Below are 21092 nucleotides of genomic sequence, written 5' to 3'. Positions count from 1 at the left end.
TTAGTGTATCTCACACCTCTCGACATCTGTCTGTGCGGCCCTCTCCATGCTCCGTCAGCACGTGGAAGGGCACATGAGGCAGACGGGGAGTCAAGCTGGTAAGTTGGCAACAGCCACCTGCCACCTGCCTCAAGAAGCAGCATGTGGCCGTCCCAGCAAAGTTAACTTTCCCCCTGTTTCTGGAACCATGGGGACTAAAGGCATTTGGGGAGTGTCCCATCAGTCTGGAGATGTAACTGGAGACAGGGAGCCTGGGCCCCAGCCCTTTCCCAGCACCTAAGCAGGAAGACTGTTTGCTCAAGGGGGTGGGGATGGGCGGCTCAGGGGGGCAGACAAGTCCTTTGATCCACCTTCATCCTTTCTCTTTTTAAGAACCAGCTCTGCAACTCTCCCAGAAGGGAAGCTTTCTGGGCCTGGGGGCCCTGATAGAAGGGGCAGCTCGCTGCTCCAGGGGCACCTCCCCAAGACCTAAAGATGAGAGGGCAGGCACCCAGCAGCGGTCCCCAGGGCAGCAGGTCCTGACTCCTCACTCCTTTGCCCGCTGTCACCTCCCCAAGGGGCATCTTCTTTGGTTTCCTTTGGCGGTAGAGGGGTCACCAGGGACTCGGCGGGAGTGAGGAGGGGAGTGGGGGGTTGCTGGCCAACTTCCCCTGATTAAGATCCCAGATGTGCAACCTTCAGGCTCCTTCTGGGACCCTTGGGAAGTCAGACCCTAACTTGGGCTCCCATGCCCAATCTGCAGTGAGGGGGAAGGTGGAGGGCGGGTCCTCTGGGCGGGTGGACGAGATGGCCACAGTCTTGGGCGCCCCGATCTGGCTGGATTGGAAGTTCAGTCTCCACCCAGAAGAGGAGCTCGGAACTCCTCCACGTAAAAGAAAAAGTTGGGCTGCGCTGCAACTTCTTGTTTTTTGGGTCTTTTTTTTAACCCAAAGTGATCAAACTCGGGGCCCCTCCAGTGTGGCTCCTGGGGGCGGGCCAGGTGCGGGCACCCGGGCGGGAAGAGTCGGGGCCCGGGGGTGGGGGAGAGCCGCGGGGCGCGTCCGCGCGCTCTCGCCGGGAGACGGGCGCCGCCCCCGCCCCGCGCCCGCGCCCGCGCCGGCCCCGGGCCAGCCCCTTCCTCGCCGCGACTCGCCCGCTGGCCCCACCCCCTCGCCCGCGGCGCCCAGTGGGAGGCGGGGGCCGGCCCGGCCGAGCGCGGCGCCGCGCTCTGATTTGCTGCGGGCGCGGGGGATCGACAGCCTCGGCGGGTGCCTTCCCGGAGAGAGGGAGGGAGGGGAAGGGGGGAAAAGCGCAGGGCGCCCAAGGCGAGGCCGGCACTCCCCGTCCCCGCGGCTGGCGCAGGACCTCACTCGAGCGGAGCGCCCACGGGGAGCGGGTCGCGGGGCGGCGGCGGCGAGGAGGCGGCGAGAAGGAGTCGGAGGAGGCGAGGAGGCGAGGGCTGCGAAGCCGAGTGGGGTCCCGGCCGCCCCGCGGGCCAAGGTCGGCCCCCCGCCCGTGGGCGAGCGCGCCAGCCGGCCCCCTGCCCCAGAGCCACCGCCACAAAGAGAACGCCGGCGCCAGCTCCCCATGACGTCCTAAAGCGCGCGGCCCCCGCCGAGTCCGCTCCCTCCCGGGCCGTGGCCCGCGCCCCCGTGCGTCCCCGCGCGCCCCGACCCGCGCCCCGCCGGCATGGACGTCCACACCCGCTGGAAAGCGCGCCGCGCGCCGCGCCCGGGCGCCCCGCCGCTGTCCCCGCCGCTGCTGCTGCTGCTGCTGCTGTGGGCGCCGCCTCTGAGCCGCGCAGGTAAGGCGCTCGGGCGCGGGGGTGGCTGTCATCCCCGGTCCCCGCTGGCCTCCCCGGCGCGGTCCCGGGCTCGGGGACGGCGCGGGCCGCCTCTCCGACTGCCAGCCTTGGGCGCCGGGGAGGGAGACGCGCCAGCACGGTACCCCGCGCGCCACAGGGCCGGCCGGGTGGGGCTGTCGCGCGCGCCAGGGAAGGACCTCGCGTTGGAACAGCCAGAGGGGCTGTCCACGAGGCCGGCAAACTTTGTCCCGAAACTTAGCTTCTCCCACATCACTCGCGCCCGGCCGCAGAGCTTCCTCTCCTGAAACCTGGGAAGGGTCGCCCCCTAGAGTCACAGCCCGTCAATTCCGGCCGGGCTCCTGGGGTGAGAGGGCACTGGCCACCGGTGGGGGGGAATCCCAGAAGCTTGAGCCCCCAAGCCCTGTTCTCCCCCCGCCCCCCAGGCCCACTCCAGGCTGGGTCTCTGCTTTCCTAGGAGTCCTGCAATCCTGGCCACTAAGTGCTCCCTGATCCTGGGGAGCCCTGCTCCTAATCCCACCCCCAAACCTCCTGACCCCCTGGGAGGCATGTTGGTTTTTTTTTTTTTTTGGTTTGCCTCCCAGAGAGGGGGTTCGCGGAGCAGAGCCGGGAGATGGTGGTGGAGGTCAGGCTGAGTGGCTCAGATGGTGCCCACATGGGGCACTCCTCCTGCCAGAGGTCTCACTTGGAAGGAGCTCTCTCTCATGGGGAGTCTTACAGCTCCCCGCTCCCTCCAACTCAGCCTCCTGATGGGACAGTGGATCTAAGCGTCACCTTGGTGGTTACCTGTGGGATGGGTCTTCACATCACCTCAGACATCAGAGGCCCCAGAAAACCCCCCGAGTCCCCATTAACAGGCAGGAAGACAAGGCTCAGAGCTGCTGGTGCGAGGTCAGGGAAAGTGAGGGGCACGGGGGTGGGGCGGTGGGCTCAGCTGGCCCAGCTGGCCCAAGGGCTCCACTGCCCGCCCCCTTCTGTCCTCCACTTTGTAATTTGAAGTCATGTGGGAAGAATCACTTTCATGTTCCGCTTGCCAGTTAAGATACTCTTTCCCTTTTTCCTGGCATGATGGGCGTGTGGTGGGCCAAAGGCGATGAGCAGGAGTCAGGGTGTCCAGCCAACATGGGGCTGGGGGAGACAAAGGGTGCCTCGCCTAGCTCTGGGGACCTGGTGTCTTATCCCCGGGCTGCCAGCAGCATTCCCAAGATCCTGGGCTAACTGACTCTGCGTTTGTCCCTGGGGGTCAGTTGAAGGTGGAGGACAGTCGTGGTCTCCAGGAAAGTGGTCTGGAGTCCGTTGGGGGATGTGGTCGGGGGGCCCCATGGTGGCCTTAGCCCTGTCCTGCTCCTCAGATGGGCTTTCCCCAGGAACATGGGAGGGAACCCTTCAGGGGAGTCTCCACCCCAAAAAGCTGGGGCTAGGTGCTGCCTGGGGAGCATGCCTTTGGCAGTTTTGGGTTGGGTTCTGCCTCTGCGGTCCCTGCCCCCTCTCCAAGCCCCTCTTCCCCGAGGGCGAGGGCAAGGGCGAGGGCAGCCCCTTGGAAGCAGACGCGTGGCAGAAGGGCTGAGGAATTGCACATTTGGCTTTTGTCAGAAAGACAGTTAGAAAGCATGTGAAGAAGTCACTTTTCTGAGCGGGTTCCCAGACTTGTCCCCACCTCCCGGGGTGAGGCCGGTTTTGAAGTCCAGGGCAGGGCCGCACGGGGCCAGAGGGGGCGGCTGGGCACCCCAGATGCGGGAGGTGGGAGCCTGTTCTTCTCTCCATTTTGGGACTTGCCAGATGTTTTCCGAGTTTTCTCTGAACATGGCTCTTTTTTCCTACCTTCTCCTTGGCCAAGTGTGTGAAGGAATGAAAAGTAAGATTGCATTTGGGGCCGGTTAACGTTGTAAGGGGCGGAGGAGAGTATGTGAAATGAAACATGACCCCAATATTTGGAAATTGAGGTCATCTCCTCGGCCTGGCATTGGGTGACTCCGCTCACGTGACTGCTTCTTGCAATAATTTTGTGGGAAGAGTTGTCCAAGTTTTCTGGGGCCTGACAGATATGAAATGGTTAAATTTCCTCTGACTCAATCAAGTTGGCTGGAAAGACACCCTTTTCCATCCTTCCCCCTTCCCCTCCTCCCCAGAAGAGAACAGTCAGTGGGAGGAGCTCAGGAGCCAGCTTGGCTCCGCGGAGCCCTCTCCCTCATCTGGTCCAGATTTCAGTGGCTGGAGGGGCTGGAGCTGTGGTCACTGCCCAGCGGCTGTGACCAGCCGGCAGTGGCCGCGGGCAGGAGTGCCTTCCCCGGGGCCGGAGCACAGAGTGCCTTCTCCTGGGATGCCGCTCTGGGGCTGTTTCTGGGGTGCTGGCCAGAGCCTGCCCCATTACCCCACCCTGCAGATATTTCTGGACAGGCGCCGAGGCCTCGCCCTTAGCCCCGCACAGCTGATGCCCGCCTGCCCCGCCCCTGCCTTCTGGCCGTCTGGCCCCGCCTCCTCCCTGGATCGCAGACACTGTTGGGTGGAGCCCAGGGGAGGCGGGGAGCAGATGCCCACTGACCCCCGCCCCCCACTTAATAACGGGACAGCAGAGGCCAGACTAGCGCTGAGCCCCTGAGGTCAGGGATGAGTCACCCCCACCCCTGAAGCACTGGGTCGAGCCCACACTGGAGCCCTGGGGTTGCATTTAAGGAGCAAGGCAGGGTCCTTCCCCCGGGAGACCCTGGCACCTGGTAATCATGGTAATGGATGTGCTGGCACCTGCCTGGACACATCTGAGGAACCCCAGATTTTGGGTCTGTCTGACCTCTGCTTCTGGCATGGCCACGCCTCAGTGCCTCAGACTTGGGGGGTCAGTGGGGGGGATACCTCTTCACCTCCATTTATCAGCTCTCGTGGGAGGGACCTGGTGCCCCAAGCAGCAGTGCGGGGGAGGGTCCTGCCCCCTGTGGCCCCAGGGTGAGGGCCCTGTTGCTTTTGCTCCCCCGCCTCCACTCCTTCCTTCCTTCCTTCCTTCCTTCCTCTTTCCTTCCTCTCTCCCTCCTCCCTCCCTCACCCTTCCTCCTTCCCTCCACCCCTTCCTTCCTTCCTCCCTCCCTTCTTCCTTCCTTCCTCCCTCCCTTCTTCCTTCCTTCCTACCTTCCTACCTCCTTCTCTCCCACTCTCCTTCCTCCTTCCCCCTTCCTCCCCTTCCTCCCTCCCTCTCCTCTTCCTCCTGCCACCCCTTCCTTCCTTCTTTCCTGCCTCCACCCCGTTTCCTTCCTCCCTTCTTTCCTTCCCTCTTTCCTTCCTTCCTCCCTCCCTCTCTCCCTCACTCCCTCCCCCTCTCTCTCTCCCCCTACTCCCCCTTCCCTTCCTCTCCTTCCTCCCCCCTCCTTCCTTTTTCACTGGAATGCCTTTGAGAGGGACCAGACTGACTGCAGTCTCCACTCTCCTGGTCTTTCTCTTTAGCTGGCTCTTCACTCATCCTCAAGACCTGGCTGGACCCTGGAGGCATTTGCCTTCTACCCAGGCTGACCTGGAGGGTTATGGGAGGACAGAGGTGAAGGGGGCAGGGCTCCTCACTGCAGGAACTCTTAAGTCTTCGGGGGGCGGGGGGGACGGGTTTGTTTCACTCTTCATTTTTGTGCCAAGTGTCACGTGCCACTTTACGTGGTCTGGGAGGGCTGGCCCCATTGGGGAGATCTGGGGAAGCTTCCTGGAGGAGGTGATGCTAAACTTGGTCTTTTCTGCCTCTTCTTCCCCTTCCTTAGCAGGTGCCCTCCTCCACCTCTGGCTTTACCCTTGTCCGCCCTTCCTTCTTGGCAGGACATTCCAAACTCTGCTCTGGTGTTCGGTGTTCTCTGGGGCTGCTTCCCTTGGCTGGAAAGCCCCTCATTAACTCGGTTGGCAGGGCGCCCCCAGCTCCGCTTGTCCTGGGACAGCTGTGCCAGCAGAAGTAGCTGCAGTGAGACAGAGGGGGTCTCTGCGGGGGGGGGGGAGGTGAATGGAGACCTGGGGGCTTCTTTAACCCTCTCTGCCCCTGCATGCGAGGCTGGTGCAGCAGAGCCGTTGGATGAGTTCTGCAGATAAACTGACAACCTTGGCTGGGGGTGGGGGTCTTCTGGGCACGACTTTGGGTTCCTGTGCTGGGGGACAGGCAGTTAGGAGTGGGAAGGGATATCTGGTGGCTGAACCCCAGGGCAGCGTGGACAGTTGTGGGGTCAGTGCTTCTGAGACCCGCTCGGGTGGCTGGTCTGGGCCAGTCATCCTGCCTCATCTTTCCTGTCTGGAAAATGGGGAGAGTTGCTTTGAGGGGTGGTTGTGTGGGATGCCTGATGTAGAGTGAGCCCCTGAGTAAGGGAGGACATGCCATGGCTGCTTTTCAGGCTGGTATTTTTGCAAAAGGAACAGAGCATGGTGTTACCCGCGCCCCCCGCCACCGGGCCATCCCAGAAGCAGCCCAGGAGTGGGAGGTGTGGCTGTCTTAGGAGGCACCATCCCCGGAGGGCTCTGTCACCCACAGGCTGGGTCAGTGTGGGTCCCTCGTGTGCTCTTCATCACCTCCTGGACCGTTTGCATGGATCATGAGACAACATACGTGAACACACTTAACAAGCCCCTTGGAGGGGCGGGCACACGCTTGTGTTTCTGAGCGTACCTGTCGGTGCAAGGGCATGCATGTGATGTGCAGATTTGTCTGTGTGTGTAGGTGGGTGTACGTGTGCCTGTGGTTTCCCGAGGCCCTTCTGTGTTTGAGGGGCCCGGGGCAAGGTGACATTGTTCTCCTTACCATGAGCGCCACCCCCCTGCCCCCGGCTGGATGGGAGGCATGGAGATGAACTGTGGCCATGCATGGAGCCCGCTGGGAAACCACGAGGTGGGGTTCCTTCAGCAGGGCTATCAGGGTCCTGCTGGGACTGATCCTTTGACGAGATGTTTCTACTCACAGGAGGGTGGAGATGTGATACTGTACTTTCTCTGTTCCCCCTTATTTGGGTTCCCCCTTAGAAGCTACTCTGGTGTCCACACTCTGCCAAATGTCCCTTCTAAGATCTGTGGCCTGTCTTGGCTCACGGGGATCCTGAGATCCTGAAGGTGGAGCTGGCTTTGGCCCTTCTCAAAGGCAGACCTACCCCTGCTGGGGGTACGGCATGGGGAATCCCATGTGGGTGATGCTCAGGGCGGCCATATCTATGGCTCCACTCCTACCAACTGCGCATTTAGCACCACTGGGCTTCAGTTTCCCTATTTTTAAGGAGGGGCTGATGATCCTAAGTCCTGCAGGGTTCTTTGTGGGGGTTCAGTGAATAATGTGTGCAGAGCTCAGAGTGAGCCCACCTCTTCTCCTTCCCAGACCCCGAGGCAGCAGGTATGGGGTCTGGAGCTGAGTTCCCGGCCCTGCTCGCTGGCTGGCTGCATGAGCAGCTCCCTCTCTCTCCTGTGGACGGTCACACTAGCACCTGCCTCATGGGAGGAACAGAAGTGGTGACCCAGAAAATGTCCCCTGGTTGGTTTATTAGACCACTTGCCGGGACTCCTGTGGTGTTGAGGCTGGGCGTGGAGGTTGCTCCCTTTCCTCCTCGGGCCACCCCCACTTTACAAGGAGCAACTGGAGTCAGAGATGGGAACGGACCTGCCCGCATCCCACCTCAAGGACTCCGGTCTTCTGCCTCCGAGACGTGACCGGGAGTGATGGCTGGTGCGCTGGACGTGTTGGTGCTGGGGGTGCACTGGTGGGGGCTTTGCCCGCTCAGATGCTGTGTTAGCACCCATGCCAGCCCAGGTGGCTGGAGAGCCGTTTATGGGACGAACGAATGCAGGGTTGGCTGTGAGTGGGTGTGTGTGGCTGGGTGGTGTGGGTCACGGGGGTCACACCATCTGAGGCACCGGCCCATCAGCTTTGACTCACCCAGTCGTTTTCTGGCAGATCCCCAACCTAGTAGTAACCCCACATTAGAAGTAAATGTCGTCGCCATTCTTTGGTGACTCAGGCTCAAGAAATGGAACCACAGTCTGACCCAGATTCTCCAAAATTTTATCCTACAGAGCTCCAGGGGGCGCTGCAATGTCTCTGTGTGTGAGCTGGAGGGTCCCTTTGTTTTCTGTTTGCAGCCCCTGTTTTTGGGCTGGAGGACGGCCCTGTCTGGCTTGGGCTTCCCCACCCGCACCTTGGCAATAGGGATCCTGATGACTTCTTTATTATTTTACTGAATGCCCCCAAATGCCATCAGAATGTGTGCATGCAGCACAGGGATTTACACGTTAAAACTCTGAGCCTGAATTGGAAAAATAGCGATCTCACCATGACAGAGAGTGAGCGCTTTAATGTAACTGGAACGTGGGAAGCAATCGTCTGCCATTCTGCCGCGGGTGACGGAGAGGGGCAGCGGGCAGCTCCGGTGGCCGCTCCTTTGGTAGAGGGGTCAGAGGGACCCGCACAGAGGCTGGCCCCTGCCTGGAGACGTGTGGGGTGGCGGCGCTTATGCCCGAAGTGTTGGGGGACCTCCAGCGCGACTCAGATCTGTGCCGGGCACCGGGCGGCAAGTGCACGGGGGAGCAATAGGTGAGGGTCCCGGCCGCATGGGAGCTTCTGGGGCAGTGGGGGAATCAGACTCCCGCCCCGGTGATTGTGTCCAGTGAAGCACAAAGTGGGAGGTAGTGAGTGGAACAATCACCAGCAGGTAGGGCGTGCCAATGGCCAATCAGAGGGGAGGCACCTACCAGGCCCATGGAGCTCTGGCCAATCAGAAGGGAGACACCTTCCAGCCCCATGGAGCGCTGGCCAATCAGAGGGGAGGCACCTACCAGCCCCATGGAGCTCTGGCCAATCAGAAGGGAGGCACCTTCCAGCCCCTGGAGCGCTGGCCAATCAGAGGGGAGGCACCTACCCATGGAGCTCTGGCCAATCAGAGGGGAGGCACCTACCAGCCCCATGGAGCGCTGGCCAATCAGAGGGGAGGCACCTTCCAGCCCCATGGAGCTCTGGCCAATCAGAAGGGAGGAACCTTCCAGCCCCCATGGGGTGCTGGCCAATCAGAGGGGAGGCACCTTCCAGCCACGCTGGTGTGGGACCATCACAGATGCTGGTGTGGGTTGCCACTCTCCAAGCCAGGCGAGGGGGCCTTGGCAGCGTGGGGCTTTTGTTTCTGTCCTTGGGCTAGAGAGCGAGGTCCGCGTGCTGCCCACCGTGGGTAGTCTGGGAGCCTTGGCCTGTCTCCTTCATCTGATACTGGGCTGCTCACTTCCCGCCGCACTGCGCCTCGCTGAACGCCAAGGCCCTCTTGGGGAGGACAGCCAGGCGGCTGTGCACCCAGCGGGCCCCGGGTCAGCTGGGTGGGTTCCTGGAGCTGGGCGTGGGGAGAGCCGGGAGCCCAGAGCCCTGCACAGGGGCCGTGCAGTGAGATGTGGACAAGGAAGGGCCGCCCCTCAGCCCCGGAGCTCGGTTTGGTTGCAGGAAGCCTGAGCCTCACCTCTCACATCCTCCGGGTCTGCGGGGAGAAGTGACTGGGACCTCTTTCCTGCGGGGTTTCTTCCTTGCTTTTCCCTGTTCCTTGTTCTCTGGAGACAGCGTGCAGTGCTGGGGGGAGCTCCAGCTTGCTCCTGGGGAGGGAGGCGGAGGAGGTGGTCTCTGGTACCAGCGCCCCGAGGAGACACTGCTGTCCTTCTGAGGAGACAGTAGCGCATCCCAGCTGGTTTTATGCAGGGGAGGGAGTGCCTCTCAGACTGAAAATGCTCGCACCAGAGGGCAGGAGTGGCCAGCCCTTTCTAGGATGGAAGATCAGCAACAGGATTTCCAAATGGAATTATTTTCTAGGGAATTAGTTATTCAGGTTCATAGTTTAGATAAGGGCCCTTTAGCTCAGAAATTACTGCTTGGACAGTGGCTACATTTCCCTGAACGCGGGGAACCTGTGGGGCCTCCTGGGCACCCGGTGTGGTGGGGCCGGCATGGGGGGCGCAGGAAGCGAGCCCCGGGAAGGAGCTGGAGTTGGCCCAGAGCGGGAGGGTGTGGGGGAGGCCGGGGCTCTCTCAGGGTCATCCTCCCTCCCCTGAACAGGTAAGCTGCAGGTTTCAGCATGAATGGTGGTGGTGGTGGGGCACCTACGAGGGGAGAAGGGCCAGGAAGGAAAAGGGGAGGCAGGGGCTCCCATCCCCGTGTCTGCCCTACTTTCTTCAGGGTGGCCTCACCTTCAAGAAGCAGTGATCAGGGGAAATTTCAAAGGTAGCACAGCAACTCCCCACAATGCACGTGGGGTTGCCCAGTGTCTGCCCATGGCTAACCTCATGCCGTCCAGCCCTACCCACCGCCCTCCACCCGGGGACTGTGCCACTGACCCCTGATGTCCGGTCACAATCAGCTGGAGACTCCGCCCAGCACATTCAGCGCGAGTCCTTCCCTCTCTGGACCGTGTCTGTGTGGGAGGGAGGATGAGCTTCCCCACCTGAGGGACCCAGAGAATAGCTCAGAGTTCAGTGTCCTGGGCCAGAGAGCTGTAGCACTGCACATTGCCAGGCTCCTAGCTCCCCTGGGAGCGGGGAGGGCAGGGCGCCTGCATCTTGCCTCTGCCGAGTGCCTGGGCTCCACACCGAGGAGCACACTTTGTGTCTGAGTTTCCCCATCTGTGAAATGGGCATAGAGACCGTGCCTGTCTCAGAAGCCTGCTGGAAGGACTGGAGGAACTAACTCACACAGGATGTGCCTAAGGACCATCACAGCGCTGGCTCTCACAGTCATGACTGTGGCGTGTCCAGTGCAGGACGAGTATGGGGCCTCCATGTAGGTCGATAGGGGGGAACTCATTCAGGCCTCGGCGCTGAGCCGCTTGGGACTTGCTAAGGTGCCACAGGAGAGAAGGCAGCACCCTTCTGTGTCCTCTTTAGGCCAAGAAAGATGTGGGCCAGGCTCATGGGGCAGCCTCTGGGCTCCCACCTGCTCCAGGCCCTGATGGGACACTCCTGAGACAGGACACTGGGTGTGCTGTTCAGGCGTGGCTCTGTGTCCCCGGGGCACTCAGGCTGCTGGGGCCAAAGAGCCGAGGACGATGTGCGGCCAGGCGTGGCTCGGCCTGAAGGCTGTGGCTGAGGACCGCAGGGAGATCAGAGGCCCCAGCCAGCTGCATGTGCAGTCACCTCATCTGGAGCAGGCTTCCCCCACCCCTCAGGGATGTCCTGGCCCCAAGGGTTGGTCCCGAGACAGCAGCTTTGCCAGCATTTTGCAGAAGACTGGAGCTCCCTGGGTCTGGGGCCCTGGCCTGGTTGCCTGGTGTTTTCTGGGGTTGACTGGGAGCAAAGGAGGTGGGTGAGCAGGTCCGGTTTCCTGTGAGGTGGGGCTCTGAGTGGGCTCAGTCGGGGACCCCCGAGGACGAGAGCAGGAGGTGGAGCCCAGGGCTGGACCCCGTCCCTCCTGCAGCCCACCACTCCTTTGACTTTTTTTTTTTTTAAAGATTTTATTTATTTTTGACAGAGAATGAGAGAGAGCACATGAGAGGGGGGAGGGTCAGAGGGAGAAGCAGACTCCCCGTTGAGCAGGGAGCCCGATGTGGGACTCGATCCAGGGACTCCAGGATCATGACCTGAGCTGAAGGCAGTCGCTTAACCAACTGAGCCACCCAGGCACCCTCCTTTGACTTTTGAAAGGGAAGTTCAGAAGATGAGGGTGGGAAGCACTGATGAGTCAGCACACAGGGAAGAGGACAGCGGCTTCGGAGGCCAAGAGAGCAGGGTGTGGACCCTGGCTGTGTGACCTCTGGTGCTTTACTGGACCTCTCTGATCCGAGTCAGCGTATCTCCAGACCACAGGCAATGGCAGCACGCAGAAAGGCGGCTGGGGGGATTTGCGTTGGTGACCTGTGTGCGGATACAGAGCCCTTCGCGGGGTGTCCTGCCTCCTGCATTCGGGGCAGCAGGGCAGACAGACTCACATTAGTAACAGTAACGTCTGTGCTCAGGGTTGTCACTGTAGTTACTAGCATGTCGTAATAATACTGTATATCGCTGTTGCTATTTTGTGCCCTGGCAGAGCTCAGGGAGCCACGAGTGAGTCGTCAGGGGGAAAGTGGGGACAAAGCTTCTGCGTGCGAGTTCAGGGCTCAGCTGGACCAGAGAGGCAGCTGACCAGTTAGTGCAGACGGCCCAGCTAGTGATGGAGGGGCGAATCCAGGAGGGGTCGGGGTGCATTTGACAGATAATACTCCCTGGGGAGCTCTGCTGTGCAAGCTTCTGCACTGGATACGGGGGAGCTACTTCGGTGGGGGGGGGCCCGACAGCAGACAGGCCCAGGCTCCTGGGGAAGGAACTGGATGTCTTACTGGGAGTCAGTGGTCTGCCCTCTGGCCTTGGGGTGGTTTTGCTGATGAACCCACTCAGAACTGGAGGGCTTGAGGCTTCCTGGGGTCGAAGGCTGCTGAGAAGTGGGGGGGCCAGACCCCTGGGGCAGGCTTTGTTGCCTGCTGTCCTGTGGCTGGGAGGGGAACCCCGTGGTCTTGGATCTCTACCATCGGGGGGATGGTGTGCGAACCTGGCAGATTCGTCCTGGGACTTGCAACCTGGAGGATCTCAGGTGTGTCCCAGGGTTCCTTCTGTCCCAGGCAGGTTTGATGGCCGCTGTTTGCCGGGCCCCTCTGGTGGCTGACGGCACCTGGAGTGGAAAGTGCCAGAACCCAGCCTCCAGAGCCCTGCTTGCCACAAACCACCTTTTTAAGGGCTTTCCAACTTCTCAAAGCTTCCTTGCTCACCAGAAATATAGTGAACGCTGCTTCGAAGTGGAGACACTCCCCATTTTCCTCACTTCACAGCTCCCCATTGTGTCCATGCCACCAGGACCTGCCTGGGGAGAGGAGCCCGGTGGGGGCAGTGCAGGCCAGGACTGAGTGGGGCCCCCCAGCTCCGAATCAGCCCATCCTGACCCTCCCTGCAGCGCCCTGGGCCCCTCCGTGGGGACAGGCTCCCACCTCCCCTTCCTGGGCCTCTCCCATTACAAACAGCAGCCTGGCCCTGGGATGCTGTTGTCCAGGGGCTGGAAGGCACACAGTGGGGGGTTCTTCTCCCCCGAGAGGGCTGGGGACATGGGGACAGGCTGTTCGGCTTGACTGGTCTCTAGGTTCTCGGGCCCGCCCCCCGTTTCTTTGGGCCGCAGGTCCGCTGGGGGGGCAGTCAGGCTCTGGGCCGGGGGGATTCTCAGCACCCCACAGTCCTCTCCTGGTGAAGGGACGTAAGCGCAGCAGGAGGGAGGTGCGCTTGCTTGCGAAGTTTCTCTGAAGGTAAAGAGTGAGATTCATTACGAGTTTTCTTCCTTTTGTGCGCCGTTTTGTCGGGATGACATCCTTCCAAGGTGAAAGGTCTCACCTCCATTCTACAGGCCAGAAGACTGAGGCCCACAGAAGCCCTGCCACTAGTAAGTGGCAGAGTCGTGGCCTCTAAAATAGGTCTCGGTTACGGGAATCTGATTTTGTGCAGCCTCTTGGGAACAGGCCCCAGCGTGAGGCGGCAGAGTTCAGAGGGCAGACCTCATGGCGGGGGAGGTGGGACTTGGCTGCCTCCTTCCTCTCCAGGACCTTCATCCCTGCAGCAGGGGGCTGGCGGGGGGACGTTGGGGAAGCCTGGTGGCCACTGCGGATGACCTCTCTGCCTGTCATCGGTCTCCCAAGGCCCTGGCGCGTTCAGGAGGAACTGGGTCCTGGGCCCCCGACATCCTCCCCATACCTCCTGGATGGCCCGGTGTTGGGCCCCGGGGAGAGTGTTTGTAGGAGGGGGTGAACTGCCCCGGTCTGAGTCAGTTTTTCCATGTCAGCGGGAAGGAAAGAATGGGGAGAGGATTATAGCCAGGTAGGTCTCGCCTGCTTCCTATCAGCCGACACATGATGAAAGAGGAGTGGGGGCGTCTGTGCAAGCCAAATGTTTTCAAAGATAAGGGTGGGCTCGCCTCAAGCAGTCTTCCCTCTGAGGGCCGTGTGGGGGGTCGAGCAGCCCCTCCGATGTCCTAAGAGTTAAGCTGGTGCGGCCTAGCCGCGGCCTCTCCTTGGCTGGGGAAGCTGAGCAAGGACCTGACCCACATCTTTAAACTATCAACATTTCAGTAAAGGAACTAAAAAGCCCCGGAGAGCCAATGCCCCAAGGCCTGATTGCTGAGCCCGCCCTTTATCTTACTAGCACATTGCCTAGGATGGATCCAAAAAGCCAGGGAGAGTGTGCAGGCTTGCCAAGGACCAGGATCAATTGGTTTTCTCTTCAGATGGGTCATGAGTCCTAGAGAACTGTTCAGTCCCTCAGAAACTTTGCTGCTTGGGTAGCACACCCATCCCGCATGCGCCGGCCAGATGGCTTTGACTTGGAAAAGTTCAGGGAATCTCAATTTATTTGAAACCAAGGGAGTAGGGCATACAGTGTGTAGGTGGTCCCGGGCAGGTCTCGTGGGGGGCCACGTCTGGAAGCGGAGAAGTCCACGGGCGCAGGCGGTGGGGGAGCAAGGCCCATGTTCACGGCCACTGCCATGAAGACCCAAACTTCAAGGCCAAGAATGGGGGTGGTTCACCCAGAGTCCCTGCTCGACACGCGGAGATCCAGGCGGGGCTGGGGTGGCTGGTGCTGCCCCTCTCCTGGTGTGCCCTCGATCCTCTGTGCCTCAGTTTCTCCACGTGCACAATGGCGCTGAGGATGCTGCCCCCACAGGTTGGTGCTGACAGTTTCAGGAGGCTCGGTGTAGAGCGGGGAAAGCAGGCGAGGTGTCTGGACCTGGTGGCCTCGCGCAGTGCGTGTGGCGGAGGAGGGGCTCCGTGTGCTTGTGGCCTTGAATGCAGAGCCCGTCACAGACTCAGGGTGTTGGCTGATGTGTTTTGAGCTGGCGTTCCGAAGGACGGTGCGCAGGCGTGAAGGGACCTGGGCTGTTCTGGGGGAGGAGGAGGGGACCGTGCTGGCTGGCAGAGGCGGGGATGTGGGGTGCGATACCCTTGCAGGGGCTAGGGGAGAGAGGAGGTGGAGGATTTGGGATTCGGTCATGCAGGTGTGGAAGAACACCTCCTCTGGGTGCTGGATCGGAGTCTCCACAGGCTCGTCCCACACAGACATCCATCTGCGCTCGGCCAGTGCCACCATGCTTCAGGCAGCAGTCCAACCCTCCCAGGTCTCTTGAGGGCGCCCCCAGCAGATGACCAGTTTGTGGCAGGGCGTGTGCGTGCGTGGGTGCGCAGGCGTGAGCACCGTCCCGGGAGCACAGAGCTGGCTGGTGCCCCGAATGCGTCCTGTGTGCCGAGGGCTGTATGCTCAGCATTGCTTGCTTCAGCCAACAACCCCGGGAGGTCGGCACTGGGGGGATGGGTCTGGCGACTCAGCTAACAAGGAGCAGACCTGAGATTTGAACATGGCTCTGAGCACTCCAGACCACCTCCTCCTGCCGAACCCCCTCCTGCTTTATCTTCTGGATAATCTCCCAGCTGTCACCCAGCCCCTTAGCTGCCATCTCTCCAGATGACCCTCTCCAGCCCTGTTCACCTCACACTCCTTTAGTTCCCAGTAAATAACTTCCAGAAACCCTGTCAGCCCGGTTTTGGAATTCCTTACATGCTGTCAGCTCTGCCTGCCCTTCTCCAGAGCACTTCTTCTCTTCTGGGCACGTACATCGCACCGCTTCTGTTCTGCGGGCCTTCTAGGTGGGTGATGGGGTCGCTCCTGTCGCCGTAAGGGTACCACCTCCTGCTTCCCTACCCCGCACATGCAGCCCAAGATCACGGGCGCGGCACTCCAAACCACCTCCCCCGGGCGGCTACTTCTGCAGAGCCTGGGCTGGCTCCTCTGGGTCCAGCTCTCGGCTCTCCTGCTCCAGCCCTCCCCGTGCTGCATTTAAGCCCCAACGAAAGCACTGGGCTCCAGGCAATGAGCCTTTCTCCATAAACATTGAAACCTGGTCAATATCTCGGCAAGAAAATAAAAACGAAAATCCTCCGAAGAGGGGTAGTCTGGTATTTTTCTAGTCCCTTATTAAAATATTTCCTGATCTGATTTCTGCAGCAGTATAAACAGCCAGTGAGTAACTGCTCCCCAGAACGGCCGCGACACCGTGCTGTTCTGGGCAGCCCATCTCTGGGGTATGTCAGGCTCAAGGCATGCACATTTTTCTCGGACGACTCATGCTGGCTCTCCCTCTTGCTGCCCCTTCCTCCCCACTGTGGCTTCCCAGCGCCTGGGGAAACTCTGGGCTGCTGTGTCCGCCCAGCCAGGCCCAGCTGTGCAGGCTTAGCTCCCTCTCAGCGCCCTCCCCAGACCGGCTCGGTGCACAATGCTGTGTGCCCAGGGCCCCCCGGGGATGCGCCCCTTCCATGGGCCCTGGGACAGGGTGGGGGGAGTGAGCACCAAGGGGGAGAGCGGCCGGGCTGGAAGAGCTTCCAGGAGTCCCTCTCCACCCTCATGTCCCGTTGGCCCCAGGGCCCTCACGTCCTTTTGGTGCCTCGGTCCCGGCCTCGGCTGTCACAGTGCTCGAAGGAGGGCGCACTGTGGCAGCTGCCCATTTGGATGGGCGAGAGATGACTCTCACGGAACGTTCTGGCTCAGACATGGTTCCCTGGATCTGGCATTAATCACGTCTCTGCTGGGCCACAACCTCTGTGTCCAAGTGTGTAACCGAGCTCCGGGGCTGTGAGCGAGGGCTGTGTGCCTCAGCGTTGAAGGGCGGGGGGCTGAAGACAAGCCCTTCCTAAAATGCAGGTCAGCGTTTACTGAGCACCTCGGTCTGTGCACTGCGAATTGGACACAGCGCCCCTTGAAGGGCACACGGCCTGGCCCTGGGGCGGAGGGGGTGGACCTGGGCTCCCAGTCCCGTGGGTCAGTGCATGGTGACCCCTGGCTTGCCTCCCTTGTGCTGCCCTGTCCTGACACCCCAGGAGAGGAAGGGCAGTGCCTGTGGGCTGCTGGGGACACAGGGGCTCAGAAGTCAGTTGGGGACCCCCGCTGGTGGACGGGGCTGGGCCAGGACCAGGCTGGCCCCTGATCCGCCTGGCTCCGTGTCCCCCTCCACGTCCTTCCCCAGCCCTCCTGGGTTTGCGCACAGTGGCTCTGAGGGCATGTTGGGGCCAGGCTGCTGGTTTACCCAGAGTCGGGACTTGGGGGTGAGCTTGTGATGCCCAGGGCGTCCAGGGGACATGTGCAGATGCTCAGAGGAGAGGCGGGGCCAGGAGGTGTGGGGGGAGCCCCCACCAGGCCGGGTGGGGAGGGGTGCGCGTCTCTTAGAGGTCTTCCCCCTCTCCTCTTCTTTCTGTAATTATGTATGTTTTTTAATGAAAAAGGATACATTTTTCATTATAGTCATTTTGGAAAACACAGAAAGTATAGAGAAGACAATAAAAATCACCCATAACCCCCAAACTCAAACTCCACTGGGTCTGAGCGCGAAGAGTAAGGGACGGAGGGAAGCACATGGTGACTGGCCTGGAAATGAGGGTGCAGTCCACGCAGCGGGGAGGCCTCGCCCCCACCCAGTGTCCTCTCCCTGAAGGGGGGGGGCCGTGGGGTCCCAGCACAGCTCCTCTGCACTTTCTCCCTTCGCTTTATAAGGACAGCATGCTGTTCTTCGTCATGACTGCTGTAGAAAGCCTGACTCACTTCTAGTGTCTCCTGTGATTGGAAGTTGGGTCATTTCCATTTTTGATATTGTAAGTGCCCGGGCATTCCTGAGGCATGCATGCCTCGGATTTTGCCTGAGCTGCTTCCATCTCAGACACTGGGGTGTCCTCTCTCCGGCTGCCCTTTGGCGGGGGGGGGGTGCGGGGGGGAGGAGCATGCCCTGGGGGCTGGGCCAGTGAGGGGGGCCGGGCCAGCAGAGCCCCGCCCTCCCCCATCCCACGTGGGCTGTGAGGGGGCCGGGCCAGCAGAGCCCCTCCCTCCCCCGCCCCACGTGGTCTGTGAAGGGGGCCGGGCCAGCAGAGCCCCTCCCTCCCCCACCCCACGTGGGCTGCAAGGGGGGCCGGGCCAGCAGAGCTCCGCCCCCACCCCACGTGGGCTGTGAGGGGGGCTGGGCCAGCAGAGCCCCTCGGCCGGCCCTGGGGGTGCTGGTCAGCCTGTGCTTTGTGGCCCTTGAGGCGCAGCACCCATAGGAATTCAGGGTTTGATAAAGGCAGCATTCACGTTGGCTGGGAAAGAAAGGATTAGTCACTGAAATGGGCTGGGAGAGCGAAGACACCATCTGGGGAAGAGAAACTAGACCCTACCTTCCTCCTGCACCAAAATGCTTTCCAGATGGATCAAAGATGGGAACTTCGCAAATGAAACCATAGAGCTACCAGAAGAAATCGTGGGAGACTGGGTGTCACAACCTGGGGGTGGGGAGGCTGTTCCCAGTAGGACAGAAACCCCAGAAGTAAGAAAAGAAAAAAAAGTTTTACTCCACAAAAGTCAAAGAGTTTTTCTCAGGCCAAAGCAAAACCAAAAACCAACAAGCATAAAAAGAAAAGGAATATGAATATGGATCACAGAGAAGGGATTGATAAGCTGTAATATTTAAAACTCCTGTAAATCAATAAGAAAAGGCCAGGAACCCCCCCCCCCCCCGAAATGGACAAAAGGCGTGCATTGTTCTTAGGAAACAAAATATAGATAGTTTTAAATGCATGAGAGGAGGCTTACTCCCTGGAAAGGAACACAGGTGAAAGCCCAGGGAGACACCCCCTCCCCCCACCTGGCCAGACCGAACACCGACAACACGCATTGTTGCCTCCAGGCGGTGAGGGGCAGTGGGTGTTCTCCTAGGTAGCCCCTCGATGACAGGCAGAGGCAATCTCTCTCCGAATATGCAAACATTAAAATGCACGTGCTCTTGGACCTGGCCGCTCAGCCGGGTCTTGGAATTTTCCCTAACGGAACGCACACACGTGTGTGCGGACACCTGTAGGGTTGGGCAGCACCATCTGGAAGAGCAAATGATGGAAGTGACCCGGTCCCGTCACCAGAGCCATCCGGATAAGAATGTTCTGCAGCAACTAAGAGAAAGGGGCTTTCTTGGCTTTGCGTTTCCTGAAAGGGATTGGTCTCCCGGATACGTTAATAAAGGGAAGCAGGTGAAGAATCCTTCCCGTGGTGTGAGCCCATCTCTATGAAAAGGAAAATCACACACATCTCGGCTTGTGTACGCGTAGGTGATAAGGATGCCCACACGAGCGTTGGGACTGGTGGTGTTTGCCGGAGTGGGCGGCTGGGTGCGCGGCATCCTGTGAGGTGGGCGACCGGCGGGCTTGCAGGAGCACGTGGGTGGCTGCGAGGTGGGCAGGTGTGTCGCTGACCGAGAGGCGCGACAGGGAGGTGCGGGCCGGCTGCTCGGGGAGCCTCGGGCCTTTCCTGCTGGCAGGCAGCTGCTTTGGGCTGGAATGCCTTAGTCAATGAAAAAAGTCTGTGGTTAAAAAAAGGGAAAGAAACAAGCTATTCAGGAAGGGACTGAGCAGACGACTGTGCATATAATAGTGATCTTCTGACGGTAGGCACACGTACTCACAGAGCCGAAGTTGTCCTCCATGACCCCCATCCACGCGTTGTGCAGGTGGGGAAACTGAGGCTGGTCCATACTTCACTAGAGTCACACAGCAAGTTGGGGGCAGAGTCCATAGACGTTGTCGGTTTTAACCCTCTGAGGGAGGTGCTGATGATGCATTCATTTGGTAAACACGAAGGAATTGCCCAGCGTGGCGCAGCTGAGCACGGGGTCTGGGATTCAGCCGGCCCTGTGGCTTCCCCAGCCTGGCACACCACGGTGGGTGGCGCCTCGCCTGTCGTGTGCCCACCTGGGGGCTGGAGGCTCGCGCGTCGTACCTTCTGCACAGGTGGCAGTTCTCAAGCTGTGAATGGCACCTGCCCCCAGACCATCCTGCAGACGCGGGTTGGGGGGCCCCTCACGGGCCAGTAGGAAGAAACCAGAGGGCCGTGGACATGACAGCTTTGACATAGGAAGGGTTCTGTGCGATCGTGTTGGAGCTCAGCATGTGGTGGTGTGCTGGTGGGTGTGGCCCTTGGCCTCCGACCCCGTGAGCCCCGTCCCGGCTGGGTGGTCACTCACTGCATCATCTCCCTGCGCTCCCAGGCCAGGGCAGGGCACAGTCTTTCCGAGGCTGTCCAGCAGCAGAGCCACCTGCTGTCACTAGATTTGCCCCTTTCCGCATTGCAAGTCACAAGGGTCCTTGGAGTCTCGCTTGCCAGCTCTCTGCTCCCCCACCTCCTGGAAAGCCAGCCTGGGCATGATGCTTTGAGGGTCCCTCCCCCGGTGAGTCAGGTGTCACATGACACCAGGGAGTCCTCTGCCCTAGAAAAGCTGACGTCCCCACTTGTGCCCTCGGGCCCTTCATGTCTTGTTTCTACAAGATCGCTGCTGGGAGGTAAATCTTGGCCCCCAAACCTCAGCCACTATTATTCTCACAGGGGGTTGGTCTGTCCTGGTGGAGCACGGCACTGTGGGGGGAAGGAACTGAGGTCCCCCCTTGTTTACTCGTCTGAGAGTGTTACGGGCGTGCCAGGCACGTGGGCTCTTCATGGCACCAAATGCCTGACACTAAAGCATGGATGGGCTCCCTGCCCCTGAGCCCCACATCCTGGACCGTCACGGGAGTGTGTGATCGGTCTGTTGGTTGAACCATGGGGGAGTGCCGTGTTGTGGGCCAAAATGGTCCAGCAGCCATTTCGCATGGTGTAATCTGGAACTCCAAGAGTGAGAACAGAGGAGGGCCACCGGTCCAGCATGGGGGCCTAAGGACGCCTTTTTGAGGTGACAATGTCTAAACTGAGGTCTGTGAGATGAGTGGGGATTCACCAGGAGTGGTGGTTGGGGCAACAGGAGGATTCCAACTACAGGGAAACAGGATGTGCAATCCCTTGATGCTGTGTGACCTTGGTCTTTGAATCTGGGGTCTGGCATGACTGGGGAATAGCATGAACAGAGTGGCAGAAGAGGGAGTGTCAAGAGATGAAGCTTTGGTGCCTATAATTCAGTTTACATAGGCAAAGGTGTATTGCTGTCTTTATCCACCCATTCATCCATCTGCACATCCACCCACGCAGTGTACCCACACACCCATCCATCCACCTACTCATCCATGCCATTAACCCACCCACTCATCCCCCTATCCATCCAGACCCTAAACCCATTCCACCATTCACCCATCCATCCAGACCATCAACATTCTGCCACCCACCCATCCATCCAGACCCTAAACTCATTCCACCACTCACTCATCCATCCAGAACATCAACCCATTCCTCCACCCACCCACCCATCCAGACCATCAACCCATTCCACCACCTACCCACCCATCCAGATCATCAATCTATTCTACCACCCACCCACCCATCCAGACCCTAAACC

The 21092-nt window shown here is 60.3% G+C and overlaps 1 protein-coding gene across 2 annotated transcripts in view; it reads left to right on the top strand.

Annotated features, from left to right (window-relative positions):
• Positions 1 to 1287: 1287 nt before the first annotated feature.
• COL5A1 (collagen type V alpha 1 chain) overlaps positions 1288 to 21092 on the top strand; it is a 148907-nt gene continuing 129102 nt past the window's right edge. Inside the window, exon 1 of one of the 2 annotated variants that reach the window (XM_035015484.1) lies at positions 1288 to 1783. In XM_035015484.1, the coding sequence (XP_034871375.1) occupies positions 1669 to 1783 (115 nt within the window). In that variant the 5' untranslated portion in view covers positions 1288 to 1668. The remainder of the gene's footprint in view (positions 1784 to 21092) is intronic. The other variant, XM_035015483.1, reaches the window with a different exon arrangement.

The sequence above is a fragment of the Mirounga leonina genome, unplaced genomic scaffold, assembly GCF_011800145.1.
Source record: "Mirounga leonina isolate KUSES-001 unplaced genomic scaffold, KU_Mleo_1.0 Mir_170, whole genome shotgun sequence".
Classification (NCBI taxonomy): Eukaryota; Metazoa; Chordata; class Mammalia; order Carnivora; family Phocidae; genus Mirounga; species Mirounga leonina.
The sequence above is the reverse complement of the archived record's forward strand: the minus strand, read 5'-3'. Positions and strand labels throughout refer to the sequence as shown.